The sequence below is a fragment of the Microtus oregoni genome, unplaced genomic scaffold, assembly GCF_018167655.1.
Source record: "Microtus oregoni isolate MIOR12 unplaced genomic scaffold, Mior012 000036F_ref0000092, whole genome shotgun sequence".
NCBI lineage: Eukaryota > Metazoa > Chordata > Mammalia > Rodentia > Cricetidae > Microtus > Microtus oregoni.
Window position 1 is genome coordinate 21,787,324 of NW_024543095.1, and position 23,169 is coordinate 21,810,492.

At 37.2% G+C, this 23,169-nt stretch overlaps 1 protein-coding gene across 1 annotated transcript in view; it reads left to right on the forward strand.

Moving 5' to 3' along the window:
- Spef2 (sperm flagellar 2) overlaps positions 1 to 23,169 on the forward strand; it is a 153,404-nt gene that overhangs the window by 35,895 nt on the left and 94,340 nt on the right. The window contains exons 7-9 of the mRNA XM_041631128.1: positions 1,579 to 1,767; positions 4,825 to 5,012; positions 12,800 to 12,968. Coding sequence (XP_041487062.1) covers positions 1,579 to 1,767; positions 4,825 to 5,012; positions 12,800 to 12,968 — 546 coding nt within the window. The remainder of the gene's footprint in view (positions 1 to 1,578; positions 1,768 to 4,824; positions 5,013 to 12,799; positions 12,969 to 23,169) is intronic.

Consider the following 23,169-nt stretch of genomic DNA (forward strand, 5'->3'; position numbering starts at 1 on the left):
TCAATATTCTAGGGTTGTTGCCTTCCTTACCAGGAACTGCCATGCATCTTAGTTTATATGAAAAATATCTTACATTTCACTGAACTTTTAGTAAACCATTTATTTATGAAATTTGAACTACTTCCATATAGAACAAAAGCAACAAAATCTTTTCCATTTAACTTTTATGTGAAGGTCCTTATAGGTCTTCAAACTGAAACTTACTATGCATAGCCTTGTTGCAGCCATCCCACAATATTCCCTTCTTCTCTTTTTCTCAGTTTAATCTCAGTATTATTCCAAACTTGACTCACCAGACCATGGTGTTCTTTATAAGGGTTGGCTAACCACAGTACATTTTGACAGCTAAATTATCTTGCTGTGTAAACAGAGTCTAATCTTACAGAATTCGCTTAGAACAATGAAGCAACTTCATATTTAAATAAATACACTTGAAACTGTGGTTTGTCTATTCTACACTATACCACAATCCAGTGGGTACCAGGGCCTGGGCTCAACTGTATTCTTCTGCTCCTCTTGGCTGGGCTGTTAAGGCATCAGCTGGTGACTGCTTGGTGCTGTCTGATCCCCAAAACCTGGTGAGTCCTGCTTGGGAGATAAGTACATTCTCTTTTTTTTGTAAATATAAAATTCAAATTATATTAATTTAATCATAATCATGTGCCATTTAAGTTTACATAATTATACTTCAATTACATGTCTTTCAATAAATCTAGTACTGTTTTCTGAAACTCTTACATGTCAAGAGCAATGGCAATGGGTTTCTGATCCTACTGCAGGCACTGGCTTTGTGGGAGCCTAGGCAGTTTGGATGCTCACCTTACTAGACCTGGATGGAGGTGGGAGTTCCTTGGACTTCCCACAGGACAGGGAACCCTGATTGCTTTTCGGGCTGAGGAGGGGGGGGCTTAATTGGGAGAGGGGGAGGGAAATGGGAGGCAGTGGCGGGGAAGAGACAGAAATCTTTAATAAATAAATAAATTTTAAAATAAAAGAAAAAAAGAAACGAAACAAAACACAAAAGAGTACATTCTCTTAAAGTCTTTTCTTTTCTAGTAGATCAGGTCATGTATACAATGACTATTACGAGATTTTAGAGGCCAAACCTCAAGGGCCTTTTAATGTCTTTGGGGTTGTTATATTAAAGTGCATACACACAATTTCCAAACTTCTGAAAATGTAATTATTAGCTGAGAATTACTTTACTTGTTTAGAAAACTTTGAAAGCTCGCATGATTTGTTGTTTATTAGATTTTAAAGGAACGAACAACTTACTTGAAGCAGTTGTAAATTTCAATACCATAATGTTTCCAGCAAGATCTAGTATTATACTTCAGTGGTTAAATAGACTCTATCTTGTGTGTGCATTCATGTGCAGGCACATGTGTGTGGATGCATGGGTGCGTATGTGCATGTAGATATCTGTGTGTGTGTAGTGTTCAAATTTAAACTAAAAGGCAGAAGTTGACTTAGATGGCTGTCATGCCTTTCACACTATTTGCACACTGACTTCTGAGCCGGATGGATAATCTGGACTTGCCTTTGACAAATCTTTGGCCCCTGTGCTGGTGTTTGCAGGAGGCCTATCGGGAAGAACAGTTAATCCACCGGCTGATGCGGCAGTCCCAGCAGGAGCGCAGGATTGCCGTGCAGCTCATGCATGTCCGGCACGAAAAGGAAGTTTTGTGGCAAAATAGAATTTTCAGGGAGAAACAATACGAAGAAAGACGACTTAAGGATTTCCAGGATGCTCTTGATCGAGAAGCGGTAAACAAAATTTCCATTAAAAATCATACTTCGCCGTCAGCTTATAACTGACATGGGAGGAGGCAGCCCCCTCATACTGCACCCTCCCCCCACCCCCCGCTGACTTGATGCTAAGCACTGCATGCTTGCCACCAGTCCCATGGTCACTTGTCTCTAGCTGTCCCTAGTCATTTTGCATGCTTTTGAATTCCAAATGATTCCCCGAGAAGTGCTACAAGAACTGTCTTAATATTCTCCGAGGCCTGCATGTTACTGATGGTGTGTGCTCTGAACTTGGTGGTCAGTTTGGAGTACCTACTTCATCTGTATTTTCCTTGAGTATCCAAAATACATCTATTTCTCCTCTTTTTTCTAATATGTTGTTGACACAAGGCCAGGGCTGACTCTCTAGGTTCATATGTTTAAATCATTGTGGTTTTTTTACCTCAGATACCCAAGGGAAGTCCTCATCTCTAAAGTTTGAGAGAGTTACTAATGTGGACACTGGTATGGACAATTTCAGTGATTATGCTGAGGCAGAAAGAGAGCTTTTAAGAGGCTTTTTTTCAGTAAGAAAATTAGTTTTAAATAAACAATTCATTGCTTTTTGTGTTTCTGAAACCTATATTGTACTATTCCTTCCTCTAAACTCTAATTGTCTGTGGAGAGGCAGGAGATACTCTAAGTTATTGTCAATGAGAACACTGCCCAGAAGCCAACATCTGTCTCCTGAGTATGTTCTTTGCTACTGTGGTATTATGTGGAAACTTGAAAATCAAAATATCAAATCTATTACTAATCTACTACATCCTATTTCTCTTGCACTTTATGGGTATGGCTTCTCATAACAAAAATAGACTTTTTATCCCTGTATTACTTTGACTTTTGTCTATTTCCCATTGGGGAACTCAAGTTTATTTCATCAATTTGTCAAACTTGATGGCAGAGACCTGGAGCTCATGCGCTCAGCATTTCAGGTGTCTTACACTACTGTCATTACATGTCCTGTCTGGACAGCAGAGAAGGGCTTTCAGCGAAAAAGGCACCGGTGCTCAGCTCACCAGCTTGCTGCTTCCTTCTGCACTGCTCCATGATAAAGCACATCTCATCTAAATGTAGCTCTTGATTTTAAATTTTAGTGCCACCTACTGTTACGATTAATAATAAATTGCAACATTTTGAGCACTTGCTTCAAATCACCTTTGCACTATGCTCATTTCATGCAAATATAATTCTTGCAAAAAAATACATATGAGTAGTATCTGGATCTAAGGTTGACACATATGGAAAGTGAAGTCAAAAGTTGGACAGTCACATAAATTGTCGAGAGCAGAGCCTTCCTTTAGGCCTCCATAGCCCAAGCTCAAAACTGTGAAGGATTATTACATCTGCACCTTCCTTTTATATTTCCTCTGTCTTCATTTAGGGATTCTGCATACACTGATGGGAGGACATAGGAGAGTCTAGCACAGAGTGAATGGCAGAGGAAAAGTGGACCAGGGAGACAAAATAGGTGAATGGAAAAGAAGTGAGACAGGAGGAAGAAGCCAAGATGAGAGAGAGGAAGTCAGGAAAGGAGGGAGGGAGAAAGGAAGGAAGGACAACATGGAGGAAAATGAGGAAGTCACTAGATATCAGCCTCAAATGGAAGCTGTTCTGTTACTGATAGGGAGATTCTCTCATTTCTTTTTAATATTTTGGTTCCTATGGAGAACCACCATCACCATCTATTTTAGTGTCATTGTCAGTGTAAATTCTCATCAATGTCAAGTTCCTTTCTCATCTGAGATCTTCCTGATATCTAGGAACATAACATAAAGCTCCTTGTCTCACTTGTATTTGCTCTACATGGGCACAGGGCCTCTGAAACAAGGCAGCAATGAAAAATTCTAGTGTCTTTCCTGAATCTACCAAATATGCTGGATAGATCTTAAATGTTATCCATGCCAATGATTTAAATATGCGGAAAAAGACATCAACAGTAAAAACAAATGATTATTATATTAATGATAATCTGTTATCATTAATCTCATTTATCAGCAGTGTTGTGAAAAGAACTACTCTTTCAGATGAAATGGATCAGTTAATTTTCCTGACTATACTAAAATTATTAGTAGCCCTCCTTTGAAGAAATTGAGATGTAAGGGGGATAAATGATTTGTTGGAGTTCTCAAATAACTTGAACTTGAATTCTGTGTACAAGCTGGGGCTTGAATTTGTAGGCAGTTCCTCTGAAACCCATTTCTATTTTCTACTGGCTGAATTAAATCACAGGAGTTGGATCCTATTAGTGAGGCAGCTTAGCACCTGATCTGCTTGCTGGAGCAGCTGGTAATGTTTCCTCAAGGCAGCACTTGATCGTTTGGATCTCTCCAACTAAGCATTATGTTGCTTTCAGCTTGGCTAGCCAGTGTTTTATGTAAAGAATGATTTAAGCAAAATGATTGCCCTCATACAAATAAAGTAGGTGATAAGGTGTTTAAATATTTAACTGCTTTTTGTGGACATACATGTTTCTACAAATGAATGTTATAAATTTATAAAGACTAAAGCAGCAAGGACATAACCACACTTACAATGTGTCAAGCCTGTTATCTTAAGGCACTAAAATCTAATTACCTCATATTTAGCCAGTCAGTAAGTTAATACTGAAAAGTGGAGTACAGTCGTCAAAGCGTGTGTTCCTGGTGAGGGGGAGCCTGGTCACAGATGTATAAGGGCCAGCTGACCCAGACAAACCATCTCTCTGGGACATTTGGCTCTTAGCAGATGTTGTAATCGAAACATCTTCAGGAAAGCCAAAGATCCAATTTATTCTTATGACACTGATCTTTTCCCATCCACACCACTTCCCTCGGAAGTCTGTTTTGCTGATGAGCTAAACATGGAGTTTAACAGACACAGCCTTTGCTTAGCCCATGTTGTGTGTTAAGGAGTGAAAACTGACTCTTGATCAGTTAAACCCTGATGTAAAAGGGGTTTCATTCTACTTAAAGATTACTTTTTGTATTATGACATTACCTTCATATGAATAATTGCATAATAATAGTTACTTAGAGTTCATGTTTGCCCTCTTAGGCTCTCGCCAAACAAGCCAAGATTGATTTCGCAGAACAAACCTTGAGGGAAAAAGAAGCCCATGAGAAGATCGCTGTGGAAAGAGCTCAAGCACGCTTTGAGAAGCACTATGGGATATGTGCAGAAATACTGGATCAAATCCTTGATCTGTGCACTAAAGTGGCAGACTACAGGTTGCTGACAGATAAGTAAGTATCACTTTGCAAAATGAACACAACAGTCACTGCAGATAGGAGAACGGTAAGACTGCCAAGTGGATGCCACCAATAGCTAAAGATTATTTCATGAATGGAGAATGGGAGGTAGAGGCTAGGACCATGATTACTTTCTCGGATGATTTAGGGCAAGGGCATGTCTTTATTCATAAGTTCTGTCTAAACTAGTTGCCAAGACAACAGTTATCATTTATGAAACCCTTCACATTTACAGGAGGGCAAAATTATTTAGGGAATTATTTATTTATAATCAAATTGTTTCTGTAATACCTTTTGTCTAGAAAGAATCAACATATTTATAATAAAGTAGTCAAGATATTTAAAAAATGAAAAGCCAGGATAATAAATTCAAGTGGAAAATTTAAATAACGTAAATCTAGAGTAGGAAGTTTCCAAAAAGGAAGGCACTGAAGCATAGTTAGGCAGCAGGTCACTCCTTTATTGTCCCTACCTTCCTAGTTCTAAAGAAAAGAGAGAAACACAATCTGCTGTGTGATCTCCATTTCTATTCTAGGTCTATACAATACCAAACTTTCCATGCCATTCAGAGAGTTTTCTCAAGTTACCTCGACAAAAGTATATTCTTTGTGTACTGCATCTAGTGGAGATAGTCCACAGTCAAGACTCTCAGGAAACCGTAATACCTAGACGCACAGGCCTATTATTTACGATGCCTTGCTAGAAGATAAAGCAGAACAAAACTTGAAGTGATTCCACAGCACAAGGGTCATGTAATCCATTAGCTGGCACACAACTAAAGTTCACAGGTAGAGATCTTGTTATGATCTCACAATGACAAGAACAAGAGCCAATGACTCATGGAATCAGCAGAGAAGATGAAAAGCATCCCATCAATCCTATGTGTAAAGAGGGTTTTATCTGCTTGTCTGCTTTCTAAAGTCATTTGTTAAATGTCATCATGCAATGAGATCATTTTGAAGTTATGATTACATTACAGCTTAATTAATAGAAAGTAAATTATACTCAAAAGTGAAGGAATTAAATAGTAAAGTTTTAATATAATACTTTTTGTTATATTCCATATTTTATTATGTATAATTATATATAATAACTTATATAATATATAGGAAATATAATTGTGATATAGTTTTAAGGACAAAAATATGCGGAAGTGATGAATGAAACAGGAAAAGTGACATTACATTACATTACAGTAGTTAAAAACATTATTTTACAAAAACTGAATTTTATGTTAAAAAATAAGATCAATCAAAGGTTTAAAAAAGTACATAATTAGGCACAGATATCTCTAAGCAAATAAAAGTCCATAATTTTAAGACACAAAAGCAAACCAAATCCTGTTTGGGGATGAGTAGAATAAATCCACATATCCCTGTTTATCCCACTAAATACATTTAAACCCCTAGCCATAAACCACATAAAAAAGTGAATGTAGAGAAAATTCAGGTGGTTGATGACTTGGGTCTAACAAATTGTGAAGTATTGCCTCCATGTGTTTTAATTTTGCTTCAAATACACTATATAAAACCTGATATTTTTTCTGCTTCTGATACATTAATGGTATAAGGTTTCCAATAAAGAAATAAGTTATCAAACTGAAAAACTTCAGAAAATAGCAATTGTTTTCTACTTAAATTTCATGGGCAAAATTATAATCTCACCTCTACTCATGCCAACAAGGATAGGTATTTTTATGGACCCTTGCAATGTAAAAAGGGACACTAGGCCTTTCGTTCCAGCACTTGAAAGGCAGAGGCAGGTGAATCTCTGTGAGTCTGAGGCTAGTCTGGTCTATAAGAGCTGGTTCCAGGACAGCGAGGGCTGTTACGTAGAGAAACCCTGTCTCAAAAAACAAAACAAAACAAGCCACCTGTTTATCAGGATGGTGACAGGAAGATCAAGCAGAAAGCATGGATTTCTATTTCCACCTGGGCATGGTAGAAAACCCTTGCTGTCTCAATGGCATGTGTCAGAGAGGGCCTCATAGGATCATTCCAGGGAGACAAAGATCTCTGCAGTATAAGCTATGGAGACTGTGAAAGCAAAAGTCCTGTCTCCTCCCAAGAGTTGCAGTGGTCTCCTTTCCTTGTGTGTCAGACACTTAGGGATTTTTATCCACACTTGTCAATAATGAGATAATATTTACATTGAAAGTTGGAAGACTCACTTTTAATCCAGATCTTTTGGGATGGGAAGATCTACCTCTAATCTGGCCCACACCTTCTAGGAGCAACTTATATATAGTACATGGAAGGAAACTATTGCTCTAGGTCTGCTTGCCTTCACTTTTGCTGGCACATTCATTCCTTCACTGACATTAGAGCCTACTTTAGGATCTGGGCGCATACTGAAGACCAGCTGAGACAACCAACATTGTGGACTGAACAACTACTCTGTTCTTAAACTTTTCATTGATAGCCATTGTTGTAATAACTGGACTATAGCCTGTAATCCACTCTAATAAACTAGACAGATGATGATGAAGATAGATAGATAGATAGATAGATAGATAGATAGATAGATAGATAGATAGACATTCTATCAATTATATTCCTCTAGAGAACCTTGACTAATTCACTATCCCAGGCCATAGATAGAGTGGTTTTCAGCCTTCCTAATTCTATGAACTTTTAATACAGTTTCTCATGTTGTGGTGACACCCAAACATAAAATTATTTCATTGATACTTCATAACTGCAATTTTGCTACTGTTTCAATTCATAATGTTAATATCTTATATGCAGGATATCTGGTATGTAACTCCAAAAAGAGTTGAGACTTACAGAATGAGAACTGTTAACATAGAATAAACTTCAACAAACTGAAAACACTTAAAACTTGGAGTATGATTCTTGAGGAATAGAATCAAAGGAAAAATCTATGTATTTCAACCATGCTCCAGCAGAAGGCCATACATTAGTGAATATTTAGACAGTACAAATTAGACTTAATGTGTAAAAATAAGACACAAAAGTTGGGTAGATCGAGAGGGATTAGGGATGAGGGTGAATGTGGTCTGAACTCTTTGTATGAAATTATCAGAGAATAAAAAATGGAGGAGAAACTCCAAGTACTTGGAAATTCAGAACACGTTTCTAAACAAATAATCCTCAGAGCTAATAGGAAATCTTAAGGGGAATATAAAAGTATACTGAATGAGATGAAATGAAAATACAACACAGGAAAGTTTTTAAGACACAGCAAGAGCAGTGCTGGTGGAAAATTACAGGATAAACTAGTCTTAATAAAGAATATTAATTTAGCATCCCTGTCACTGGTACCTCAGGAATCTAAAACAAGAAAGGGGAAATACACCCAAAGTGAAAAGGAAAGAGATAATAAATAGCAGAAAGAAATGGAGATGACATAACCTATGAGCATCAGGAACAAAGCCAAGGATATTACCTCAGAGCCATTAGACACCAGAAGAGTTAGCAAGAAGCGTGTGAATGATGGAGCACACTTGACTGCACTAACAGAAGAGATGAGCTGACTTCTCAGAAAACAGATGTTGTAAGGCACCTCCATGAAATTTGGCAGACTCAGTTACTGATTGAATTTGTAAAGGCCTATAACCCTTAAGGAAATTAAATTTGTAATTTCATGAGTCTTCAAGAGGAAATTTCAATCCCAGATATAATTATTGAAGATTTCTTCCAAACATTAATAGCTAAACTTCATTTCCAAAACAATTTTCACATGCCTTCCAGAGATGAAAAACAATCAAATTCCATTTCACTTTATGAAACCACTATTACCCCTTTATGCTATAATATAGATGAGACTATTATTGCATTCATATACGAAATAAAGTAACTAGAAAGGAAGAATGTATTAGAAGGAGTGAACACACCAGTTCTGTGATCATGAGATACTGAATAGTGTGAATTGTTAGTAGAAGGGCCAACACACAGATCAGTTGGTCAGAATAGCATAGCCCAAACACAGATCACCAAAAACTGACATCCCTGATTTTGACGAAGATTCTAAAGTACTTTGATGTAATAAAGGCAGCCTTGTTAGGAAATAATACTGGTGCAATTAAATATTCACAGGTACAAAAATAAAAATTTTAATTGACCTGAAATATACTTTTCACGCAACATGAAAAATTAAATGAAAGTAAGCCTTCAGTGGAACTATAAAAGAGGGCATAAAATTCTTCACATGAGAGAAATGTTTCGTTGTCCTATGAATAGCCAAAAAGGCCTTAGACATGGTACCAAAGCCATGATTTGTAAGAGAAAAACATGACAGACTATATTTCTTTACAATGGAAAGCTTTTTGCTGTACAAGAGATAGAAGTCAAAAAATGGACTTTTATAAAATTAAACAGCTGCTTTGAAAAAGACAATAAGACATAGAAGTGGGTAGAATATTTATAGAACATTTTGAACAGAGGAATGGTAGATGATGTGCATTCACTAAAGTGGCAGAAGGAAAACAATGACTTATCTACCTTCAGAAGCTGTCACCTGCCAACAGCTCCGAAGTGATGAGGTCTCAGTCAGTTTGATTCAGTTGTGTGGGCCATGCATAGGATGTCCACGCCTCAGCTGCTGATCATTTATCCATGTGCATATTGACAGCACCAATTGTAATCTCAGGGTATTGTGAGGAAGAAAAAGGAAGAAAAGAGGAAGAAGAAATGAACTTAGGAGGAGGATGATATAAGGGTGGAAATCCCTCAGGAGATGGAGAATGGAGTGAGTTGTTTATGTTCTACATTCACTGTACTCATATATGAAATTACCTGTAGCACAATTAATAAAAATCCAGAGACATATAAAGGGGTTCAACCTGAAGTTCAGAAAAGCCAAACAGCCAGCCACTGGCTCTTACCTCTACCTCAGTGCAAAATGGTGAATCTGCCTCCAGGAATCTTCAGATTGAGACTGTATGTGAGAACTGTCTCCTCCCATATTATATGCCTCTCTAGAGCTGGGGTTAAAGGTGTGCACCACTACCACCTGGTTTCTTTGGCAAATTAGTGTGGCTACAGGGAATAAAGGTATGTGTCACCACTGCCTGGTCTGTGAGGCTGACCAGTGGGGCCATTTTACTCTCTGATCTTCAGGCAAGCTTTATTTATTAAAATGCAAATGAAATATCACTACAATTACTGAAGAATATGTAAGTTGAAGAAACAGAAAGAAATACAGAAAAAAATTTTACTAGTAAATAAAACAAAATCAATCCAAACTATAACATGCGTCAAGGAAAGTAAAACATATTACTGAACAATACACTTAAAATTTCAATCTCATTAGTCATTAGAGAAATTTAAACTGAGATTGCAGTGAAAGATCATTCACACTTGCAGAATATCTAAAGTGAGGGAAAATGACACCAAACGCTGCTCTCATTGATATTTAGAAAATCATTTATTCATCATTAGTAAGGGTAAAAAGGTAGCACCTTTCTGGAAGATAGTTTAGAAATTTCCTAAAAAGCTGAATATGCAACTAGCATGGGGACATTTCCCTAAAATGTTTCCAATGTATACTGACACAAAATCCTATGAACATATGTTGATAGAATCCATGAAGTAATAGCCTAATACCAATGGCTACACATATGTTGTTAGCAAGTGATGATTAATTTGTGATATATATATATATTATATATATATACATACATACACCATGGCATTTACTGAGCAATAAAAAGAATAAATTATTGATACATGAGACTCTGATTGAATCTCCAGATAATTGTGCTAAATGAAAAGCCAATCCCCACAGCTTGTGTACCAGATGATTCTATTTATAGCATTGTTCAGGTCTTGTTTCTGCAGCAATTTCTACTAAAGTCTGCTTCACAGTACATCCCTAGATACCCTGACTCTTACACTATGTCTGCCTCATTTTCTGGGACATTCTCTGAGGCATAGATGCAGGCACTGTGACGAAGATATATCTGTTGTCCTTAGGCTCCTCACAATCCTTTAATTTTGGGGAGCGCAACATACTCCCCAAGTATGGTTTTCTGTGATGTTCTCCATTTGCTGTAAAAAGAAGAGAAGCCTCTTTGATGAGGGGTTGTAGGTAGAAAAGATGTAAAATGCTTGTCTAGCAAAGTGGTGAGAGTGGAAATACAATAAAAATAGGCAAAAATAGGCTATCAACCCAAGAGTGACAGGGTGCAGGAGAGGTTTGAGCGAGCTGGTAGGGGCTGGAGGATGAAAGGGATGGGGAAAGAAAGTGTTGTAATTCAATTTCAATTTAACACATAAAAAATTTTAAAAGGACAGAAGTAGAGTGGAAGTGGGCAGAAAAAGGAGAATTGAGGTGTGAACATGATCAGTATATTGTATAAAATTCTCTAAGGATTAATAAATTTTTTAAAAAAAAGAATTACAGTTAAGAAGAAAGGGGAACATTTATGCAAGAAGTCCCTGCAAGTATCTTCCCTGGAAAGTCAGTCAACACCTTGGGTCGGGGAGTGTGAGGTCAGAGTCCTGAGAAGCAAGTTTGCCTATCAATATTCGTGAATTCTAGAGAGGCTGAATTCAAAAGCATTTCTGCTTTAGTCATTTTAGCTGTTGCTGTCCTTGCATCCTTCTGTGCGAGAAAAATTACAGTAAAGACCAGATAGCTGTTTTTTTTTCCATTTCTTTTTGTGAGTGGAGTAATTTAATGGATTGCAATTACAAAGCCAGAGACCCCCCACAAATGTTGTACTGAAATCACCACTAAAAGGAACATTAAAACCCTGCAAGAAGGAAGGAAGGTAATTTTAGCCTTCCACTCAATAAGTGATAGAGTAAGAAAGGAGAATGGATGCAAAGATGATGAGAGCTGATTTTTAAGACCCTTGACCACATACCCAGGAAAGATTTTTAGAACTGTACTTGTTGAATAACAGGTACTGCCTCTTTCAGCTCTTGATGGTCTCAATTTTAATTTATGTCTTTAAATCCTTTTTTTTTCTAGGCATGCCCTATTCGGGGAAGCATAGAATATCTGCCCTTTTGTATCAGGGTTCGTCACATAGCGTTCCTTCAAGTACCATCCACGTTGTAAATACAAATTTTTGAGTTGTGATTTCAAATTCTAGATGAACCATTTTTTTTCTTTAAAGAGACATTGTCAGAGTCATACCAACCTCTTTCTCTCACACATTTTGTTCCTCTCAGAGATGTTTTCTGGTCACTCTGTCCCAACTGCCTCTGAGGCATTCTTTAGAGCTCAGCTTAGGAGACATTTCTTCAAAAAGATTTTTCTCAAACCCCCAAATCCGGTCAGGTCACACTGTTACATTTTCCCATTGTATAATTCTCAGCTGAATCTCTTGTTTATGTAATTACTTTTGCCTTTCTTCCTGGAGCTGGCTTTTGGAGGCTACAAATTACATTCCCTATTCTGTTTTATGAAATGTCTGGAACTTAAACATTGCTGAGTGTCACTGACTCTTCAAACATTTCTCATTGTCTGTGGTGTAGAAGAACAGTTATCTAAAGCAGCGAGAGTGGTCCAAAAACTAAGGCTTTGTAATTCCTAGCATTGGTATCAAGTGACTGAATAAATGTATACCAAGGCTCCTTTAATTTAACAGTTTACTTATGTGCATATCATCGTTACAGAAAAGTCTAATGTATGTGATCATTCTGACATTATACATGTGATAACCTTTAAACATGTTTGAATTAATCATTTCCCTTTAAGTCTAATGAAGGGAGTCATTTATATAAGGATTAAAAAAAAAGACCCAGTGATTAAAGTGTGTTTGTCACTAAACTATGCATTTATCCCTTTTCTTCTTTTTGTCCCAATAGTCTTATTCCACATAAGATAATGCACGATTGGAAAGAACTTTTTTTTAGTGGAAAACCCATCTATGAACAGGCTTCTCTTAAATATGGGATTACAGAACCCACTGAGGAACATCTTATAGAGCTGGACAAAAGGAACTTGCTTGATAAAAATGATTATGAAGAATATAAGGTACATACTAATATGGAATAAACTGAGTGATTCGAACAATATAAATTCTTTTCCTTAGTGTTAATTTGTGGTATTTTACTTGATTCCTATTAGTGAAAACAGACATGTTATATTTGCATTTTCTCTTATATTAATTCATATATATACAACTAACTTTTACCTGTTCAAAATATTTATCATTGTTATCTACTGTTCACAGTAAACTGGAGCAGTCTAAAAATAATTAACTATAATACATTGAGCAAACAAATGTCAGAAGGACACCTCACTAGAATTTTTCTTTTATGAGCTTTCTACCTTTGCTTCAAAAATCATTGTTAAAAGACCATTTCCAAAGCAATTTATCTCAGTAGTATATATTATTGCAGGCAAGATGGAAAGGAAGGGGGTTATGAATTAGAGTGACATAAATTCATACAACATTTTATGCAAATAACAAGAATATTGGATACAAATTGTACATTTTATCTATTTTTAGTTCTATTTTATTTAATGCTTAAATTATATGTATTTATGAAGTCCCCTGATAAATTGGTATAGGTATACATATAATATATGGTTTATAACAATTTCTAATATACTTTATATTGAGTTAAGGGAGGAGTTCAAAGAAATCATTTTTATTTCAAGGAAATGGAAATACTACCACTGCCTATTAGAAAGTTGTCTAGAAATCTTTGGGTAAAACAGTGGCATTGTCCACTGCTGACTATAGATATCAGGTATCTAATCCTTAAGCACTAAAGACATTTGGTACCTCGATTTATGAAATAATAATGTACCTATCTTATTTGGTGAATGTTGATGATTTAGTCCAATGCATGGTGTATTGGATTTAAGTAATACATACTCATTTATTTTTTTTACCACTCAACTCTCCACATCCCACTTCATCTCGGCCTTATTAATAATGTTATAAAAGTGGTGGCTCTTGAATGCAGTTTCCGGGTAAATGCACAACCATGGAGTAAAGAATGAGAATATTATTGTTAGAATAGCACTGACTTCTAGAAGGTTAGCAAATACAGTATGAAAACAGGAATGAATGATGGGGGATTAGTCTTAGTCATTTACAAATAGTGAATAGTTATTAACATTTACTATAAAGATGAATGCAGAAAATGACTTCATGGCAATGACCAGGGAAATGAACAAACTAACACTGATGTGTAGATATTAAAGGAAATTAAGATTCTGGTAAAAAAAAATTAAGGAAAAAATATCAGATTATGGGAAATTAAATGTAAACCTTATTTTAATTGCATGATCATATATATTTATTTCCTTGATAGGCTTATTTATTTTGGATTGAGTAGAAACTTAAGAACTACATATAGATTTTATCTAGTTTGGCTGTGGAACTGTATGTGCACCTTATATGTCAACCAAAAGATAATGTCTCATGGGAAAAGATGTTATTTGATAAATATCAAACTATGTTAAGGTATTAATTCCCATTATAAATTAAGAAGTCCAATTAAAGCAGAGTCATGTGACAGCTTTTGGCTGATTCATAATTCAGTATTTTTGCTCAGTTATTTCTTGAACAGTCTGGTTGACTCTGTTCTTTTTCTCATAACTCAGGAGACAGGTAGGCCACCACTAAGAAGGCTCTTTGTTTCTAACTATTCTCGTTGTTTGGGAAATGCTTACCACAGGAACAAGCTTGTCTTACCCACATCCTGAGGCCCCTGGCATGTTTGTTTGGCAGGAAATTGTCGAGTTTTGTTAGGACTTTGTGAACATCTGTAAGTCAGTGCAATTCTTTTTGTGTAGTGCCTTTGCTGTTTTTCTTTTAATGAAAATTCCCTTGCAATTTCCTACTTTATGCATTTTGTTCTTTTTAACTGCAGAGTTAAATTAGGTCCTATGCAAATTGTCCAATAAACTGATTTTTTTAGTTATTGTTTACTATTATGAGTACTTTGTTCTTTTGAAGAACTTTATCTAAATATTTCTACATACAGGAAAACAAATATTTCAACTCATAAAATGTGTTATCAGTCTTGATATTCTATACAGAAGGATAGTTTATCCTGGTTTAGATCATAGACTAGTTGCTTGCCTATATTTGCTATTGCTAAATTTGTTCAGAATTTCTAATGCTAGAAGTTAAGGCAGATCTTCAGAAGCATTTGCATTCTTGGCATGCTTTATTGATATCCATACTTTCTATCCCTAAAGAACTGACATCATCCATGTTTGAGTTCAGGGCCCTAAGAATTCATACTCTCCTTGGTAACTTACCATCATGCTCTATTTCTAGAATGGCTACTTGTATAGAAGTGCTAGCCAATAACTAATGTTGCTAGAAATCTTCCTATCTGCTGAGAAGGAAGAGCATCATGAAACAGCCATCCTTGGGGCAAAGGGCATCCCAGGCCATTGCAATAGGCTTAAGAGACTGAGTTATTTAGCAAAAAGGAGGAAGGCACTCTTAAGACCCAATAGACATAGGGAGTGGCTCAACCAGGTACCAGTTATTCACCCAACCCTTCCAGAATAACCGCTAGCACAGTCACAGATAGCAGACAGACCCATGATTCATCCTGCTGATTTTGTGACCCTCCCAAATCCCAAATGATGTCCCTCCTATGGTTCTGACTGGGAACAGTCTTCTTCCACATCTTACTAACAATTGCCTACTGACTGAGTTTAGGAGTTATAGCTATCAGTTTCGACATCCATTGAGTCTGCATCTACAGAGGCATCACTGCACCACGAATAATTTACATTTCCAGATCACTGAGAATAAAAAAGGATGGAATAAGTTAAAGGCCAAAGTGTTGACTACCTATAATCTTGAATCTAGTAAAAATATTCTTCAATTCACTATGGAGTTCCAGGTAGCAAGTGAGACAGTTGCTACTTCAGTTTTTCCTTTGTGACTGACTATGGGGCCAAGTTTGTGTTTCCTGGCAGTAGATTCCAGCTTCACCCTGGAGGTACATCCCTTCTGCCAACCTCAGACTTCTCTGGAATTTAAAGGCCAGACTGTCCAGGAAATACCCAACCACACCCATCCCTGATTAGAAATCAAGAAACATATCAAAGCTGCCAGGCTCCCTTCCCTGAGTAAATACAACATTTAAAACTGTTCTGAAACCTCCAATACAGAGCCCATCCCATAAGAGTTCTTTTGTAAAATTGCAGGCATGTTAATCACCTTCTTCTTTCTGCCACCTTCTCTAATGCACTTACCCCACTGATACCTGGTTATTAAACCATTCCCATACAGTGTTCCAGAAGTCCCGTGTGGCTATCAGATCCCATGAGCTGAATAAGCAATTAGGGAAGATAAATAAACACCCTTTCTGCTTTTCCTGACAATCCTGTGTCATTAGCATGAACTTGAGTTATGAAACACCTATAAAGCCTCAGCATTTTGGAGTAGTTGGAAGAAAGGAGGAATGGAGAGAGATGACAATGACAGCCAAAGAGGGACTAAAGGCTTCATTCTTGCCCTGCTTCTCTGTGAAACAATGGCTTTCCCTCTGGAAAGCCAAAGTTCCCAAATGCAATGACTAGAATACTGTGTCCAGAACTTGTAGTTTAGAGCAACAAGAGGTGTGTTTCATCACATTTAATGCTCTCTGTACACCAAGTTCTACCTCAAGAAGGTCAGCCAAGAGATCTGGGGCAAGGATTTGTTGAGATTTCAGACCTAGAAGCAAGGTGTCTGAAACTGTTTCTCAAGAGACCAGAAACATGAAGGAGCAGAGGTGGGATGGAGCCAAGTCCTTTGCAGTTAGCTGGTGGGCAAAGTAAGCTGGGTCAAAACGAGGTTAGAAAATGAAAATGAAGCTGGCATGGAAGAGGACTTAGAGGCTTGGGAGCACGGTAGCTGATCGCTCTAAATATCTGGAGTGTCTACAGCTGATTTGCATGTACGTCGGTCATCTGATACCTTCTTTAGACTAGTTTAGCAGCCCTGAGGGAAATTCCCTTATAGGAGTCTGACATAGACCAACCAGGTCACATACAACTTCTTCCACAGAGAAGATCTTACCTAATCAACACACCCTCTCCTGGACCCTTGGCTCAGCCCTGGTGCTTAGACCTTCCCACCTTTCCAGCTTGCAATTACCTCAGTCCTGACACCTCTTATGTCTTCTCTGGCATCTTCGGTGTAGTCACTTTAGTTTCTGATGGATGATGTTTGGGCGATTCTGCTGTATAAGTGTAGCAGGGCAGTTTCTGAGTGTGGACTCCCTCAGGGAAAAATATTTACAGCCCTCGGTTTCTGGCTAATGCTAGCACAGGTGACACTGGATTCCCTTTGCCTTCAGTGATGGTCCCTATTCATCTGTTTTATTTGAGGATCCTCCTTTGTTAAAAGTTAAAACCTTTTAGCTATCATCTTTCTGAGGAAAACAAAATTAAAAACTGAATTATTCATATTCACTTTTATATTTAAAGGTGGCTTTATCTTTTCTTTTTCTTCTTGTACCTGTGGTGGTTTAAGATGTCACACATTAATAAGTTATTTACATTTATTTCATTTCAAAAGAAATGCTTTATGCTGCCATTCAAAAGCATTTATTTAGCTTAATGGAGATGGTTTCCTAAAAAAATGGTCTATTTCTTTATTATCTACTTGCAAAAAGCAAAACTTTATTGATACAGTTTAGGAAATGGGAAACTCTAAGAACAAACTGCAGGTAGATTTGGTGTCTGGTGAGTGTCCAGTATGATGGAGGAAGGTCATTGGTAAAATAAAAAGAAACTGCTTGGCCCTCATTAGTTAGAAGATAGGTGGGAGGAGTAAACAGAACAGAACGCTGGGAGGAAGAGGAAGTGAGCTCAGACTCCACAGCTCTCCTCTCGGGAGCAGATGCCTCAGAGGGACGCCATGCTCCACTCTCCCGGGCAGACGCACGCGATGAAGCAAGCCGCTAGGTTAGACATGCTGAACCTTTCCCGGTAAGACCGGTGCTCATAGATTATTAGAGATGGGTTGATCGGGATGTGAGAATTAGCCTGTAAGTGCTAGAGCTAAAGGGCCAAGCAGTGTTTAAACGAATACAGTTAGTGTGTTGTTATTTCTGGCATAAGCTAGCCAGGCAGCTGGGGTGCTGGGGACGCAGCCCCGCCGCCCTTATTACTACACAAGTACCCACTTCCAACATACCATTGAGAATTCTTCACTCACGCTCACCTCGGGCTCAGCTCCTTACACGCTTTAATGAAGCTCTAATCCTGAACCTCCTAAGTATGAATACCCCAGAGCCTGTTTACCTCCTAAGACACTCCACCTTCTTAATACTGTTGTGTTGCTTATGAAATTCTAACATGGACTTCAGGGGAGATACAAATTTCAAATCAATCATGACATATAATTGGTATTGCAGTTTCACTACATTCGTTACAATTAATTAGTGCTATTAAATAACCAACAATACAAATAATACCCATACTTCCCTGGGATTCCTTTTCTGTCCGTGGAGTCGATTCTTAGCATTCTGTGGTAACAGCTTTGAACAGTTTTTAACCCACTTAATAGATCCTTTTGTTTGGCTCCTTTTGTAACATGTACTTCTTTAGGGAGCATCAGAGGACTTAAAGTGTAAACAATTTCTTTAAAAATTTTGGAACTATAATTTAATCTTCCTTGCTTATTTTCCCTCAAAACCTTCTTGTATACCTTTCCCCCCTCCTTCATATTCATGCTCTCTCTCTATCCTATCTTTCTCTCTCTCCCCCACCTCTCTTCTTACCATCATGGCATGCATAAATGTGTAGGTATACATATACATGTTCCAAATGAAATTTTTCAGTCTATACAATGCTGTATGTAATTTTGTCAAGTTGACCATTTGGTACTGAACAACCAATTGATTCACTCTTCCCTGGGAAAGGCCACTTGTCCCCCTCCCAGACTTCTTCAGTTCTTTGTGTAGCGTTGAAGCCTCATGGCCTTTTCTCCATCCAGTTTGCCATGTTCACTAGTGTTTTCCTTGTTCAGCTCACATTTGGGCAATCATATTGGTGAGATTCTATAGTTTGGCTTCTGACTTTACTAGGAGACATAATTTCAGTGCAAACACCCTGATCCTCTGGCTCTTAAAATCTTTCCACCCCATCTTCTGCAATGTTCAGTAAGCCTTATGTGTGGGAGTGTTATGTGGATGTATCCGTGGGGACTAGACTCCACAACCCTGTGTTGTGATTGGTTATAGTTTCTTGTAATTGTCTCCATCTGTTAGAAAGAGAAGTTTCCTTGATGAGGGATAAAGAGTACATTTAACTGTGGTCATAAGGGCAAATGTTTATTGGTTGCTGTCAGGGATTATGCTGGTTCAGAAATTGGTGGTTAAAGGTTCTCCTTCAATAATCATGACTTTACTTTCAGAACCAAGCATGGTCTCCCTCATGTTGAGTGGATCTTAAGTTCAATTATAGAGCTGTTCGTTATCACCAAGGTATGTTTGCCATTGCTATACCCATAGGGTTATTGTGGCCTGGTGGTTATTTATGTGGCTCATAGGCACATGAGTAAAACGTTTGGTTGCTTTTACTTTGGGCACTTGCAAGACACATTCTGATACCACGGAAGCTATTCCTCAAGTAGAAGGACTTCTGATCAAATCAAGTTTAGGGGTCACTGAGCCCTGTTTCTGAAGTACATGGAATCTTCAGCAGGAGGGACTTACCTTCCACTAAAGTGGGTAACCAAGGGCAATAATTAAAGGCTGAATGTTTTGGGAGTCTATTGGATAGTCCTGGTCAATAGCTCAAAAGAAGGCTACTCATGTATGCTATTGTGGTTTTTGTTAGATGGTCTTTGGCTCTCAGTGGGAGAACTGTTAGCCCAGATGAGAAAAATTCATTAAAACTTCTGTAATTATATACAGAGATAGGGGTGTCATACAGCTTTTTGTTTTGGTAAATATTTATGATTCCTTATGACTTTTTCAGATGTCCTTGATATTATTTTAAGTACATCCTTCTTTCTCCTATATTTACCATCCCTAAGTGCCGTTTCCCATTTGCCCTGTTACATCTCTTGTATTCTGCTTTACTCTCCTTCCACCTTTTTCTGTATTTATCTCCCTTCCCCTCTGTAAGGAGCCCCTTTTTTTCCTATTTCCATGATCAGATCACTTGTATCCTGCTAATGCCCTCTCTATTGCTCACTAATCCCCCATTCTGGCAATGGTCCGGCTTTGTTTTCCTGTTTCTGAGGTCACTGTGGGCTCTGCACTCCCATCTGAAGGTTGAGAGCCAGGTGCCTGTAGTGAGAGAGAGAGCATGTGATGCTTGTCTTTCCAGGTCTGAGTGACCTCACTAAATCACTTAACACGATCTTTTCTAGTTACACCCATTTGCCTGCAGTGGAACTCCCTAGTGTATATACCATGTTTTTATTACCTATTTGTCAGTTGTATGTCTCTTAGATTATTTCCATTTCCTAGCTACTGTGAACAGAGCACCAATGTACGTGGCTGAACAAATATCTGCACAGGAGAACCCTGAGTCCTTTGGGCATATACCAAGGAGAGGTAGAGACAGGTCATATATTAGATTTAGTTTTAGCTTTTTGAGATTATCTACACCAGCTTCCATAGTGACTGTATCACACTACAATCCCACCAATAATAAATTAACCCTACTTCATTCCCTCTCCCCCAGAATTTATTGTTAGTTGTTACTTTGATTTTTGCCATTCTGGCTGGGGTCAAAGGAAATCTCCAATTTGTTTTGGTTTTCATTTCCCTACTAATTGCTACGTATTATAAACACCTTTTGAGATATCTCTTAGCCTCCCTGTTTTTTCCCTCTTTCTTTTTGTTTCTTTTTATTTTGTTTTGTTTTGTTTTTTTGATTTTTCGAGACAGGGTTTCTCTGTAGCTTTTTGGTTCCTGTCCTGGAACTAGCTCTTGTAGACCAGGCTGGCCTCGAACTCACAGAGATCCGCCTGCCTCCGCCTCCCGAGTGCTGGGATTAAAGGCATGCACCACCACCAGACAGGGTTTTGCAGCTTTTTCCTCTTTCAAGCCCTCTATATTCATGTTCCAGGCTCATTTGTGAAAAGGCCTTTTTTTTAATTATTGGGTCTTTTTTTTAGATCTTTATATATTCTGGATAGTAATCTTCTGTGTGAAATATAGCTGGAAAACATTTTTGCCTTTTTTCTGGACTACCTTTTTCCAGCTATTTTTTTTTAATTTTTCTTTATCTATGGAAAAGCTTTTAAGTTTCATATAGTCCCACTTGGCCTTACCTCTTGAGTAAATGGAATCCTATTCAGGAAGTCATTTCCTACACCTGTATCATGTTTTCTTCTAGCCGTTTTAGTGTTTCAAGTTTCAGGGTTCAGATCTTTGATCCATTTGGACTTGTTTTTGTGTAATGTGATAAATATGAGTCAAATTTTGTTTATATGCATGTGAACATATAGTCTTACCAAAGCATTTGTTGAAGATACTTTATTTTCCAGCATGTTTTTGTTATCTTTGTCAAATATTAAATGAGTAAAGTCACATGTGTTCATGTGTGAGTTTTTTATTTTATCTCATTAGTCTAAGTGTTTCATGTGTCAATACCATATTGTTTTGATTGCTATGACCACGTAATATAATTTAAGATGGGTAGCTGTAATCCTTCCAGCTTTGTTCTTTTTGCCCAAGATTGTTTTCATTATCCAGCGTCTTTCTGGTTGCATATGAATTTTTGGATAGATTTTGTATTTCTGTGAGTAATAAGATGGGATTATTAGAATGGTTATTTTCACAGTGTTAATTCTACCAATCCATGAGTATATCTTTTTATTTTTGTGTTTTTATCTCTTTCTTCAGAGGTTCAAAGTTTTCATTGTGGAGGTCCTTCACTTGCTGGGCTAGATTTCTTCCTAGTTATTTTATTTTTTTAGGTTATTATAAATGGGAATGTAGTCCTTCTCTTTACATTTGTTGTGGTATAGAAAAGCTTTTGATTTGTTCATGTTGATTTTATAATCTGCCACATTGCTGAGTTTATCATTTCTACAAGTTTTCTGTTAGTCTGTTTCTTTTAGAAGTTCTTTCTACATCAACTAATTTCATGCATATTGTTGACATACTTTCTATCTTCTGTTTATAGAAATGATGTTTGCTGAGCTTGCTCATAGTTTGGTTTTTTATTTTATCTGTCTGTCTTATTTGAAGATTTGAACTGTCATTGTAAAAAAAATCAAATTACTAGCATTAAATGTCTGTGAAATGACTCATTTATTTTAGTGCACATATAAACTATATTACTAATTGACTGATTCTCAGTCAGTCAGTATTCAGAATTTATCTATACTTCATGGATCTATTTCCAACACATTTGATATTTTATTGCATTTGGTAGTATTTGGATACTTTAAATTTTGAATGAAAATTATTAAATTAATATGTGAGCCACAACAATTATTTATGGTCCAAATACATAGAAACAGAATAAAAATATAATAAAATTAAATAATATACATCACATATAGTAAGTATAAACATTTCGTTCACTAGAGTTTTGTTTCTCTGCCTTACATACACCAGTATATAATGCCATTTTAAGAAGGGTTCTGGTCAAACCCTTCTTATTTTGAAAGTCATTGTCTTGAAAGATGTGTAACAGTTCCAAAAGTAGCTGAGCAATCCAGGAATTCTTGGAGGGGTTCAGACAAGGCCCCCTTAGCAAGATGTGAGGGCAAAGACTCAAAATCCATCACTGACTTGGAAATAAAGCTCTTTGTGAGTGTTTCTCTCTCTCTCTCTCTCTCTCTCTCTCTCTCTCTCGGTTTGTGTTTTTGTTTGATTGGTTTTTAAGAAATTATATATCCCAGGTTGGACACACACTAGAAGTAATTTCTTGTTTCAGCCTCCCAAATGCTGGAATTACAGCTGCACCACTGTCGCCAGATCCCTCTGAATTCTTGTCTGTGTAAACAGAGAGAGCATAAAGAGCATAAAGAGAGTGCATAGCAAATATGCACTGCTCTGGTCCAAGTCACATTTTTCAATATGAATATTTTAATTAATTGCCCTGCACTGGCCCTTCTAGAACATGAATTTCAACTCATGGGTGAATGGCTTCTACCATTCTTCCCATCTTCATTCCTGCCTTAGACTACTTACTACTCCGCTGTCAATCATGGAACATGAAAGATCTAACCTGAAAGAGTCATCATGATCAACATAAGTACAAGGTCACCTGAAATTTACTAGTTCAAGAATTAGCT